We start from the raw sequence: 13531 nt of genomic DNA, 5'->3' as shown, positions 1-13531 counted from the left end.
TATTAAAGAAAACTATAGTGTTTCAGGCAACAATGTGGGATAAAGGTGCGAGTGATAATTTTCAAAATTTATATGGCATACATCAGCATTTAGTTAAGAGAGTACGTATCATTTCTCCTTCATGCTCTTTTAACTCAGAAGACTTTACAGTTTTTCCAGGCTGCCTTTTTCACTCAGTTCCCTGTAAATTCTGTGATAAGCCCTTATGAAGGATTACTGTTTTCTGTCAGCAAATTGCATCACTGTTGAATGGCATCAGGTCTCTTCTCATCCATGATGGTTGGTGCACTATCCATCTAATGATTCAAGGCACAAAGCTGTGGATGTGAATCCAGAGCTCCTTCAGGCAATGCCTCCACTGGAAAGGTGACTGGCAGATTCAGTTTCTTTACACATGGATCAGGCTGGGTAAGGAGAAAAGGAAAAAGTCTTGGAGGTTGAATAAAGTTATACAGTCCCTTCTCTCTGCAGAACAGGAGTTAGAACAGAATGAGATGAGGAGAGATCAGGTCATATTTGTAGGTAGAAGCAAACCTAAAACATGATGACAAGTAATTACAACTTAGGAAGGTTTAAGCAGAAGCAGGGAGTCAAGGAATGTAACTGTTACAATTCCTGTTTTGACAGGTTGGTAGAGGAGAAGGGGGCCATGTATATGGCAAGCTGGTACTTGCTTCAAGTAAATAAAATAGGAAAAATATGATCATGAGTGAAAAAAAAATGAAATAAATGGAGCTCTTTAAGCCTGAGTGTTTTGGCAGCGTCTAGGAGGAAAATATATTCCATACAGCAAGAGCAGGAATAGAGATGACTGTAAAAGTCAGCTGCTACAGTAATGATTTTCATAATATACTTGTAATATTCCAGCGTTTGTCTCCTTCTCAGCAATTTAATGAACCTTAATCAGTGTGAAGTATCTGATTCAGGAGCATTTTTCCTGAGTGTGTTCAAAAGGAGTTCAGGTTGGTTTAAGTGTTCGAGGAACACCAACATGCCTCTTCCACCTCCCGCAGAGGTATAAAAGGAGGACATGGATGGCATGATAACATTTCCATTATGTGAGTTATGGGCACAAATGATAGCAAATCTCAACAGTAGAATAAAAGATTAGTGTGAAAGAAGACCTGGGAGAAAGTGTGAAAAGAAAACCAGAGTCAAACTGTAAGGTTTAAAGAAACACAGCTTTAATAACTGACAAAAGCATAATAAGCCGTGATGATTTTGTTAATAACTCTTATTTGAGTAGTTTTTAAGGATCCATTAAAATACAAAGAAGACAAAGAGCCTATAACAAATATATATTGTCTCTTTGTGTTCAGGTCTATCTTACAGCAGCTGTTTTTGAGCTTGACTTTTCCACGTTTCCTTGAAGCAGGTAAGTCAAGAGAATGTTAGAGAGTCAACTTTGAGTGAAGTAGAAGGTAAGAATCTAGGCTGGGGGCCATATTTGGATCACCCCATTGCGTCTGTGACTTAAAAATGTCATTGTTTATTTATTTATTTTCTTCTTTCTGTCAGCTGATATGGAAGATGATGATTTCAGTGCTGCCCTGCCTAAAACGAGCTGTATCACTGAGCAAACTCAGTATTTCTTTGAAAATGATGATAAATCCTTTGGTGGGATTGTAGACTGTATAAACTGCTCCAGGTAAAATTTCTTCAATATAAACAGTAACTTTTGGATATTCATTTATTTTACAAAAGATAATGATATTATTATAAGAACAAAAAATATATTTTGGATTAATTACACCAACTTACATAAGCAAGACAGAGAAGTATATAGACAGTAAAATGATGAATTGCATTCCCTTTGTATTTGTTTAGAATTAATTTTAACTGTAATAATTTAAAGAATTATAGAAATATTTTAGTCAAATTTTTGTTTTATGATCTGTGTATGCTCCATGGAAATTGTATTTCTATCTCTGTTACAATTTGTTCTCTTTTAATTTATTACGTGAACTTAAAGGCATTTTGCAATATTCAAAAGGAGATGATTTTCTTTAATCTGGTTATGTATTGGAATTTTTGATGGTCAAGAAGATTATGCAATTTATCTTCAAATTTACCTTCCAGTCAATAGTGCTCATGATTGAGCAAGTGGGTCTTATTAAGCAAACCATGCTGGTTTGTTTTGTGATTAAAAGAATCATTCTTCATGGCCCATGTGCTTATTCAAGGTGATGTTTAATGTTATTTTAAAAAAATTGGTTACTTCAGAAACATAGCAACTTGGACCTAGTTCTGTGTTTCATACAAAAGCCTGCTGGGTTGAAAGTTTGCATACATTAGGAGTTTCTGAAAATGTCTTAGAAATTAAAATTAACAGTCAGATTTCAAAATCCTTGAAGACAATATTTCAAGCCAGGAAAGAAAGACAGAGGACATTGGAGAATGGTGAATACAGCCAAAACACACAGACATTTTTCCCCACTTCCATACTTCCTCCTCCATGTTGCTAGTATGTGTTTGTGTGGTGCCTGGTTGTGCAGAGAACTCATTAAGCTTGGTTTTTTGGTTTTGTTTGGGGGTTTTGTAGGGTTTTTTGGTTTAGGTTTTGGTTGTGGTTTTTTTTAATCTGGAGATTTTTCATAGGAGTTCTTTAGTTCAGTTTACTGAAAGACTACAGAAATTATTATGCTAATATTGCAAAAATAGTGCCACAGCGTGAGAATGAGTATGAAAGGACAATTTAAGCTGGTTAAAACAACTGGATATGTAATCACAACATCAATTATGTAATTAACAGGAATTTTGTCCTCTTATTGTACCCAATCAGTTGGAGGAACTCATAATCTGTGAAATTTCAGAAATAATCCGATCAATTCACACCTAAGTAATAAAACTCTGCTTATATAGAATGGTAACCACCTATATGAAAAGACTTGCCTGTTATTTTATATGTGTATGAAAATGTATTTAGAATCCACTAAAAGCAAGTAACCTGTTAGATTGTCCTGCATTTACCTCACTTTGACAGGTAGAATATATTTCATTAATGACTAAGAAATATTAAGGGTTTTTTCTCTGCTTTTTTGAAGGTCTGTCTGCCTTTCCAGTAAATCTAAATTGTACATAAAAATTATCTTTGAAAAATCAGGAAATAACCTTACCTTTAGTATCTAAGGCATGAAGTGTAGTATCTATAGCTTAAAGGTATAATGCTGCCTGTTCAATTATTTATGAATTGAAAGTGACCCTACTAACTTAAAGGCCTTTTGTGGAATTATATGGAATTAATGCAACAAATATACATCCAATACACAGCGTACATACCCTAAGCCTCTTTCTCACCCTTCTTACAGACAGGTTTATGTGTTGGGCTTTTGTTTGAAGAATTGATGCTGAACTGATTTTATTTCTCAGTACAGTTACTGTTGTAGCAGTACAGAGCTAGCTATTAACTCAATTAAAGTCATTTTATGCTCTTTTCCATTTTTTCTGCTAATAAGTCTAGTTGAAAGGGGGAACCATGGAAATGTCGAAAAGATTACAAAACTTGTTATAAATGCTCTTGCTGTTTGTTAATGGAAAAGATAAACAGTAGCAGGCAGACTGAATATGTGAAGTTGGATTACTTTTATTCCAATACTGTGTGTCCTTCTCAAATATGGAATTCCTTGCTTCATTTAAACATAGGTTTTTGTTGGCTTTTTTTCCAGACTTTATCATGCAGAGAAGATTTCAAACACCAATCTAGTATTCATTATCAGTGACAGCCAACTGCTGTGCCGCTCCTGTGACCCAAAGCCACTGATGCAAGCGGAGAAGCCGGGTATCCTTTAAAATCACGTTATTTAGTAGTGTGGATTGATTTTTGGCTATGATATACTGGAATATATTTGGAAAAAAATGGCCTGTTTATGTACATATTAGTAGCATGGTTGCCATTGGAGTACTTGAACTAGCAGACATTTGTGGATGATATCACAAATCATCTGAGGCAGCAGTCATCGAGGTAGAGAGCAATGCTGTTATTTGTGAGGACCTAAACAGAAATGGGCTCACAGAAACTTAATGAAGTTTCCAAAAGGCAGATGCAAAGTTTTGGATCCAGGACAGAATAATGACATGCAGCTGTACAGGCTGGGGGTGGAGTGACTAGAAACAGCTTTGTAGAAAAGGACTTGAGGATCATGATGGACAAGAAATTGAACATCAGTTGGCACTGTGCCTTGCAATAAAGAGGGCCAGTCACATCCTGGGCTATGTTAGCAAGAGTGTAGTCAGCAGGTTGGGAGAATTGATCCATCCCATCTTTTCAGCACTGGTGAGACCACAGCTGGAGTGCTGTGTACAGTTTGGGGCTCCCCAGTACCACACTGACATACTGCAGGAAGTCCAGTGAAGGGCCACCAAGGTGGTTGGCATCTGGAGCACAGGACAGGCAAGGGGAGCCTGAGAGGCCTGGGTTTGTTCAGCCTTTAGAAAAGACAAGGGTATGTCTGTCTAGAGAAATAACAAAAAAGGGCAACACCAAGATAAGAGTGTTTGGTCATGAAAAGTTGGGATGCTGCACTGATGCCTGCAACACTGAGTTGAAGTGGTGGAGGCACTTTAGTGTGTGCTCAGTGCCAATGAGAACTGCTTACTTCTGGTGGAAACTGCTTTAACCATCAAAGGCTAGAGTTTATCCAGCTGCTAGCATAGAATTTCTTCAGAGCTGGCTGGAGAAATAGGGGGCATACATGTTAAGCAGAATCCTTGCCACACATGCATTAAAATTAAAAGCATGTGAAAGGTTGTTCTAATTTACAGTCACCTTCATGTCAATCTCTATGCCTTTAGCCTGTTCACTCCAGTAGATACCTGTAGATGACAGTGATGGAAATACATGAAACCAACATACACATATTCTAGGCCAGGAGAAATTCACCTCGATTTTTCTCTGCTATATATGCTTGAGGATAGCATGCCAGACATGGTAAATCAAATCATAATTTGGATTATTATGACAGAATATGGAAAACAATTAGCAATACCTTTGTCCACATCAGGAAGTTAGTTGAGACAGCCTCTCCCATTCCTGAAAGAAAAGCAAATGGTGGTAGAGATGACTGTGTTTCTTTGGCACAAGCAATGCTTTCATTGCCACATTAATAAAACTGGAATTTCATCTACGCTTGGCCTGAAAAGGAAGTTACATTGGGGTGGAAGCAATATCCATGTCATCACAGAACTATGTAAACACAGCCTAATATTCTAATTGGCTCCAGTCCATGACAGTTTGATTAACTGTTGCCACTGTCTGAATTTATAGACAGCACTCACTAGAAAATGAAGCACTTTTGATGGGAAATGGGCACATGACTTGCATTTCCCTGTGGGGCCCAAACCTACTAGAAAGCAGTAAATGAACTCAAATGGCAGCCAGAGCAGCTGGGTGGGCTTATATTGACTAAATGAACTATTTTATTTTTGTTCCAACTATGCAGTACTAAACTATTCTCTCTTTTTTATAACTAAGGTACATTGTGAAATGCAGATGTAGCATAACATCACACAAGCAGACAGAATGACCTTTGGGTGCTATTCAGATGGTTATTATTAGACCCTGCTTCCTTCTGGCTGGTACAGCTTTGCTTGTGCACATGGTCTTTTAGAATATTTCTATGTTTCAACTTCCCTTTCAGCTGGGCCCCGGCAAAGAAAAGGGGAGGTGAGTCTGATAACGTCTGAATGAAGACAGATGTAGATCTGTCGAACTAAATTCCCCATCCTCTTGCCTTGTCTTCGATTGGGCATCTCCAGTCATTGCAAGGAAGCTGCTGTAGTACTCTACAGTAGTGCATGAATAGGATTGCTTCAAGTATAAGTTAGAGTTACTAAGATAAGTAAAATTTGGTGCTCAATTTTTTTTAAAACACTCTAGCTTAGCTTTAATATGTGTACTACAAACAGTGGAATAAAAAAAGCTTAACATACTGAATGGCAATATAAGCAGGTTTCAACAGAAGATTGTTTTGCAGTTTACCATATCCATGCTTTCAAGTATGCTGCAATGACTTGCGCCTCTCGTTAGCCTGTGGCAAATATGAAGTATAGTATTTACACTTAAGTATCAGCAGTTACAGATTTCAGAGACGTAAGTTAAAGCATCACCTCACGTTTACAGTTAGCTAATTAATAGCATGTCACTGCTCCCATTTCTATCCTGCTGTTCTGCTGTTAGTTTGGACAGCATTTTCTCTGTCTCCCTTCATCACTGAAATGTTAATGAGATCTGATTAGGTTTTCTGTCACTTATTATCAAAGCCTACAGTGGGATGATCTTGTCTATGATATTTGGAGTAATATAGGTGTACACATAATAAAACCAGTAGTTCTTATAGACCTTCACTGCAATTTTCAGCCTGCATATAGCATTAGTTTTCCAAACAGGCTTCCTCACTTTTACTGTGTATCTTCATTTTAGCAGAATAACTCAATGGTAACATACGCTATAACCAATTAGCACCATTGAAAGTTTACTACTTTATCAAATATATTCTGTAATATTTATACAATGGTAATAAATGCAATACAGAAAATCTTAAAAAACCTCAGCTGTTATTTTTATTTTCTGTACAGTTCTGGAAGTGCTGGTTCTAAAAAGTCATGTGGGTTGTTTATTCTCTTGATTAAAGCAGTGTTAAAAAAAAAGTGTATTTGATTTCAATTTATCTGGAGGGTTGGTTTGGTTTGGTTTTCTTTAATTTAAACTGTGGAACTGTTTAAATTAAAGAAAACTGTTTTCTTTAATTTAAACTAAAGGAACTGTGACTATTGATGTTTATTTCAGTACTATCTGAATTAGCATTAAACTTCTCTTCTCCCACGAAAGTAAAAACGTAATGTTAATCCTGCTAATGTAAGATGCACAAAAAACAGTCATGCTCCTTAACCAGAGAAACAGATGAAGGGCCAAATCCTTGTGAAATGGTCAAACAACCCAGATACAGAAAGGGTCCTGATGTCTGTTTTGATGAAGCCAAACAGGTAAAATTGAGCTTGTAAGACTTTAGGACTATCTTTAAAAACAATTGTAGAGCTGTTTAGAAGAGCAGTGAAAACTATGTTTAAATGTACCTTGGTGCCTGGTAACCTATCTATCACTAAACATACTGTTCACTGTAGACCATAGCCACGCTATTTCAAGTATCCCATGATTAACATAAAATTAACAGCTGCTTTCTTATCTGCCTTTCCTATAACCATTGCACTTTCACACATGATTCCCACTACAAAAAAAACATCAGTGAGCATACAGCTGATGGTCTCTGTATGGTGCTGTGAAATTCAGTTCTTCTATGGCTTTCACAAATAGATGATAATTCTGGCTTAGAAGTACTATTTTTATATTAGTGTTTCCAAATATTATTTAAGGTGTTGTTAAATTATTAAAAACATTATATCTGGTTTAGGATGGTGTTCCTCTTAGAAATTCTGCAAATGTGTATTGACCTTAGGTCACATTCTTAACAGGTATAATAGTGCATTGCTTCACATAAATCAGCAAAACTATGATGTTTAGTACTCCCTGTATTGTATACATTACAGTTTTGAAGGAGAAAAATTATAACTGTGTCACATATATAAATTATTTTGAATATACTCTCTGTCTCACCTTTCAAAATACTGTATGAAAGAGAATATGTTGAATTCAAATTGCTCAGAATAAATTTCAAGACAAAAAGTACTGAACAGGGAAGTACCTGCCATTATATAAAATAAATGTTTTTAAAATGCATTTGTAATGCCTCATCCCATTTCTGCAAAGGAAAGATTGTCCAAAACTAGTGCAGTTACTTGCCTATAACTGCTGTATACCAAGTTTTGTTCCATTATATTCTCTGCTTTTCTTTAATGAGGCACAATTACTGAGATGTCAGTAGTGTTAAAAAAGTCCAGACATTTGGTATTCAATGCATTTTTCTAGTAACCAAATTTTATTTTAAAAAGGAAGTCTTCTCACTGGCCAACAAAGGTTAAACGAAGTTGAAAAACCAACCAAAAGCTATTTGGCTATTGTATATATTCCAAATTCTCCTGATACGATTATTCTCCTGATATGATTGTGTGTGAAAGTACAACCCTTGCTCGCTAGCTTGGTGTGCTAATCAGTGTGTAAGTCATGTGTTTTGTAACAGTGGATTGTTTTGGTTAAGTTTATTTGCAAAATTTGCTGTGAATCTCTTGCTCTTGGGTGGATGCTTTCACATTAACTCTGCTAACTGCCAGCAATCTGCATGATATCTCATCTTGTGTGTCTTTTTTTCTGTGTTTTCTTTCCTTTCCTCTACTTGCTACTTTGCCCGTTATTAATAGGATCAGCCTATATGCACAACGAGTCGTGCCTCTGCCATGATGTCCGCTCCTATCTTCATTTTTCTGCAAGTTTTCATGTGGTGTGGATGGTCAGTTACTTTCTCTAATTTTTTGTTTTGTTCTTGGCTTAAAAAATTAGCAGACTTTTTTACTTACTAAGCATACAAAAGAAAATAGAATGAAGCGAGTCCCAAAAGCAACAATCTGGAGCAAATTAGTATTGCAATATTAAGGGAAATTAAATATGAAAAAACCCTGTCTGGAGCCTTATAAATCACAATTACAGAACACAAGGGCCTCTCCCATAGCAAATACAAAGACACGGGAACCTGTTGGGTTTATATGGTCGGCTCTTTGAGATTGCACATGTACCAATTGAGTCAGTGTCATTCCCTTCAAAACATTTTCCTCTCGTCCCTGTTAAAATGAAACAGAAGAAGAAAGTTTTCTGCACAAAGGTACAAAATTATTAGAGGAGACTATAATATGTGTGAAAATAAAGCTGTACTTAGGGATAGCAAGAATGAGTGCTCTGTGTAAGAGTAAGTGTTGCTATTGAGTTTTCACTGCATTCAAATGAACGCAAATGTTAATGATGGAAGGTAATAGTGTGCATCAATTTGGCTAAACTATGAATTCATTAAAATCATATTTTTACTTTTTAATTTTTTGCAACCTAAACATATTCATTGCCTAATTACAGCAGAAGGTAGTTTTTTTCTTCTAATGAAATACATGGATACATGAAGTCCTGCACGTTGACCTAGTGCAGACTCTGGGGTTCATAACAAAAGCCTTGGCATTTTAGACTGTGTTGCATTTATTGGTGTGAGAGTGTGCACTGCTGTGCTAGTTGACATGTATGCAAGAGAACGGCTGATCTAAAGAGAATAAAATTCATGACCTTGTCCACTGGAGGGGTTTCTGATCAATATTATTACTCAGAAAACCACTAGAGGGAGATACTAACATATCTATCAAAGTAAAGCCAACTGAGAGGTAGAAATGGAAACTTAGAGGTCATTTTTCAGAGTTACTGTAGTAAAATATTGAAAACTAACAATTTAGAACACTCATTTTCTCAATAATTTATATTCTCTTTATACTTGGGGGAAGGTTCAATTAATATCACTTGAACATCAGCGAAAAAAAGCTTAAAGTTCTGTTTAACAGCTGTATTTGAGTAATTTTGAAGTTCCCTATTCTGTATTTAAATGATCCAATTTCTAGCAAACCTAGGAACTTGCACAGCCATGGCTGAAGGTTGTAAGAAGGGTGAAAGTCCCTTCCCCCAAGCCAGTGGTATTTCACATTAAAATCTAGAAGATTAACATCTCATGTTCTTACTCATGCAATTTGCTCTGCAAGTAACCTTATTTTAATTAAATAGCTACTATCAAATGTACATAAAGCAGCAGAGACTCACCTTGAGTTGAATTCTTTATGTCCAAAATGGTCTTTCTGCTCAAAAAGGCAAACCAAAATAGTGGGAAACCCACGAAATACAATTTTAGCTGATAGACTTTTGGCAGCAGAAAGTTATAAACATAATTTTTTTCACCCATTCTGTTATTAATAACTTTGTGATTTTGGAAATGGGTTCTCACTGGACATTAATCTGTGTAGTTTTATTAAAATCACTGAAGCCAACACAGTACAAACCAGCTGATCAGGTTCAATAACGGCAGCTGTTTTGGTTTTTTTCATCAAGGATAACAAAATAGTCTTTATCACCCCCTTGAATAGCTTGTTCTTACTTTGTACATGCATGCTGGTTTTGTTTGCCATGCCTGAGAATAAAGAGAACAACTCTACAAGTTTTTAGCCCCTTCTGGGAATGTCTTATTTCCATCAGCTCCCAGGGGTGTCAGTGGGAGCTTTGAGGGTGATTAGCAGCCCAGACAACTGTACACATCTTGATGGGATTGGCTGTATCCCTGATCTATTTGTGGGAGCTGTACAGCTTTGACAGCTTCGTGTGATAGCCCAAAGGAAGGTAACACAAAATTTATGAAAGACCATGCATTGGAACTTGAAATGACTCTTAAGTAAAAGCAAAGGTGTTCTCCATGCAATATGAAGCATTTAAAATATGTGCTTATAAAAGGTATAACTTTGAGGTAACCAGTTGATATCAAAGGCCAGATCAGGAGCTCTTTGGCAGATATTGTTGTTTTATCCTTTTTATAGTCAGTGTAGCACAATGTTTCTGATAAATGATTAAGGTTTCAAGACAAAGTTTTAGCACATTACATAGTTATAGTGTACTTCTAAAGGAGTAACAAGTATGTTTATAGACTTAGACATGTATGTATATATATATGTATTTATATTTCCATCTGTGTCTTTGAAATTTTGGACTGGCACTGCCTTCAAGGAAATGTTGATATATACCAATGAATATGTGGGTTTGATACTTAACAATGAATATATGGTTTTATAAAAGCATTCATTTCCATTCTGCAAGTGCTGAATAATTTTCACAGTGTGTGATGTTGTAAAATAACCCTCTCCAGAGTTATCATAGTAAGGCATGACATGAAGGATATGACATTTGGATTTGATGCTTCTCTACCTCAAGCAGGCAAGGAAATTTGACATGTGACTTATTAATACAAGAAATTTCTGATACACTTCTGATGAAATGAAACTGCCTAAAGAGGATTCTTTCCAATTTCTTTTCTAATTTTTTCTCTCTTCAAAAAGAAATAATATACAGAATATTTTGAAGACAACAAAGAAAGGGCATCCCCAACTGGTCTGTTTGTTATTCAGGTTTTCTGTATGACTAATGTAGTAGTGACTAATGTAATGGGCTGGAAAATTTCAGTGAAACTGCTTAAAAATAATTCAGTGTCTAATTGCATTGGCAGAGGTAAAGATAAGGTAAAGATAAGATAAAATGATCCTATGTAGTTTGTTATAAGAAATTTTATAAAAAAACTCAAAAATAACATTTACTGGAAACAGTTGAGAAGTTTTCTTAAAGCTCAGGGATAAGGGAAGTGTTTTCAAAAAAGACATTTTGCAGATCATTCAAAACTGACGTTTAACTCAACCTGGTTCCAAATTAATGATGGGATCCCACTCATTTCCATAAAACTGTTAATTTTTTGAATTTATGTAAATCAGCATGTAATCAGACTTTCTCCTCCTATTCTTTTTTTTACATTCCTTGTAATTTTCACAACAGTTAAAGCACACAAGAAAATTACTATGTGCAATGCTGGGGAGGAAAAAGTAATTTAGATAGGATTTACTGTACCTTCTTTGCCACTACTATTTTTGTCTTGGCTTAAGACACAAAAGAATAACTGATTCTAGAGAGAATATTTAGAAATTGTTCTTGGCAGAACTGCTGCTTTACCACTGTAAATTGGTCTACAAACCTCAGAAATGCAATGTGACTTCAATCAATATGAGGTTAAAATCTCACCAACCTTGAAATCATGTATAAACCTTGCATACTTTTGTCTAGTACAGTTTAACTCTGTCATTCATAATAAGAAGATGCCTCTCCTGCATGAGGCTTCCAAAACACTCTCCGCTATTGTGAAGTTGTGAATCCTTTAAAAACTGCCCTGTGTAGTCTTAGGGAGAGAGCAAAACATATTAAAATATTTCTTTTCAATCCAGTAGGAAAATTACATAGTATAACTGTTGAATGTAAAAGCAGTGCCCATAAATTGTGATGTATTTAAAAAAAAAAAAATCTCAAAAAGCAAATAGAAATGGGCAACAGAATGGAGTTTTTTTTCAAGTACATATAGTGGTAGGATTAATTCATCAACATAATTTACCCAATGTTTGATCTAATGCAGAGGTAACATGAAAGCTGAGTACTGTAGAATTCTATATGTGGAGGTCCATCTACTCTGTATCCATACTGGATGCCATTTTCACTTTAATGATATTTTCCCCCTTCCTATTATGCACAATTTTGTTTAAGACCTTCAATTTACTTCTTTCTTACTCTCCAGACATCTCCCCTCTGTTGCAAAAATTTTAAACCTTGTGCTTTACTTTAGACTATTTCTTCAAAGATAACTCCTTAAGTAATTTCAGTGATAAGAATCTTAAATACCAAGAGGTAACACTGAATACTGTTCATTGAATTTGTGCGAGAAGAAACCTTTACTGATAATTCTGTTCCTGATGGTATGTGCTGTGAGGAAGAAGCAACAGGGGTTTTTTTAGGTGCTTTGAATAGAAATAAAACTACATGACAAGACACAATGCAGATGCAAAAAGTGACAGAGCCAAACTAAATAAACCAGAAAGTTCAGTGCATCTTCAAATTTTAACATCCTACTCCAAATCTGGTGCAGCAGAGTTCACTTATGACTTACTTGTTGACCAGAAACCTTAGGAATTTTGAACTTGTAGAATGCAATCAACGGAAAAAAAGCCTAAGCCAAAATTATAGAACTAAATTATAAAGCTAACAGATGACAGAGACATGTCTGGAAATGGCTACTATTGATAAAGAACGGGCGCTAATATGAGCTATTTGCTTTAGGACAGAATGAATTTTTTTTTCTTCTTTCTTTTCTGAAGAACTGGAATGCTGGTTTTTGGTTTGGGTTTTTTTTACATCCAATTTTCTAAAGGAGACTGTCGATGAATGCTATAATTCCTGATGACGTATTGAGTCTAATTTGCCTGCTTTATCTGGTTTTCTGTATATTTATTCCAAACGGATTCTGATTCATCTGACCTCTCTGCTTTAAAGAATGCATTGTGTGTGGTGAGAATCTCATTAAAGTCTTCACCCTGTAAAACTGAAACAAAGAACTCACTGAAGTCCTTTGCTATGCCCTGTAAAGTTCCCTCTTTACACCTCTGTTATCAAGCCCTTGCCCTAACTCCATATTTGGCTTTGTGCTTTTGATTTATTAAAAACTTTCTACTATCATTTTCAGCATATTTTGCAGGGAGGTCATCAAAAATTCTTTATCAGCCCTCCTAATTTCCTGATTATATCTAATCTGCCATTTTTATGTGTTTTCCTGTTCTTGCCCATTTGAGTAAAATTGATTTCTTAAATATTGACCTTTTCCCTATGACAATATACTTCATTTCATAGAATCATAGAATCATTAAGGTTGGAAAAGACCTCTAAGATCATCGACTCCAACCATCAACCCAGCACCACCATGCCCACTAAACCATGTCCCTAAGCGCCTCATCTACACGTCTTTTAAATACTTCCAGGGATGGT

General features: G+C 35.7%; 1 protein-coding gene across 1 annotated transcript in view; it reads left to right on the top strand.

Moving 5' to 3' along the window:
- CACNA2D1 (calcium channel, voltage-dependent, alpha 2/delta subunit 1) overlaps positions 1 to 13531 on the top strand; it is a 379635-nt gene that overhangs the window by 357361 nt on the left and 8743 nt on the right. Inside the window, exons 34-37 of the mRNA XM_009328361.1 lie at positions 1320 to 1375; positions 1519 to 1648; positions 3666 to 3778; positions 6899 to 6981. Of these exons, the coding sequence (XP_009326636.1) occupies positions 1320 to 1375; positions 1519 to 1648; positions 3666 to 3778; positions 6899 to 6981 (382 nt within the window). The remainder of the gene's footprint in view (positions 1 to 1319; positions 1376 to 1518; positions 1649 to 3665; positions 3779 to 6898; positions 6982 to 13531) is intronic.

The sequence above is a fragment of the Pygoscelis adeliae genome, unplaced genomic scaffold, assembly GCF_000699105.1.
Source record: "Pygoscelis adeliae isolate BGI_AS28 unplaced genomic scaffold, ASM69910v1 Scaffold267, whole genome shotgun sequence".
Lineage (NCBI taxonomy): Eukaryota > Metazoa > Chordata > Aves > Sphenisciformes > Spheniscidae > Pygoscelis > Pygoscelis adeliae.
This window is presented reverse-complemented; position numbering and strand designations above follow the sequence as displayed.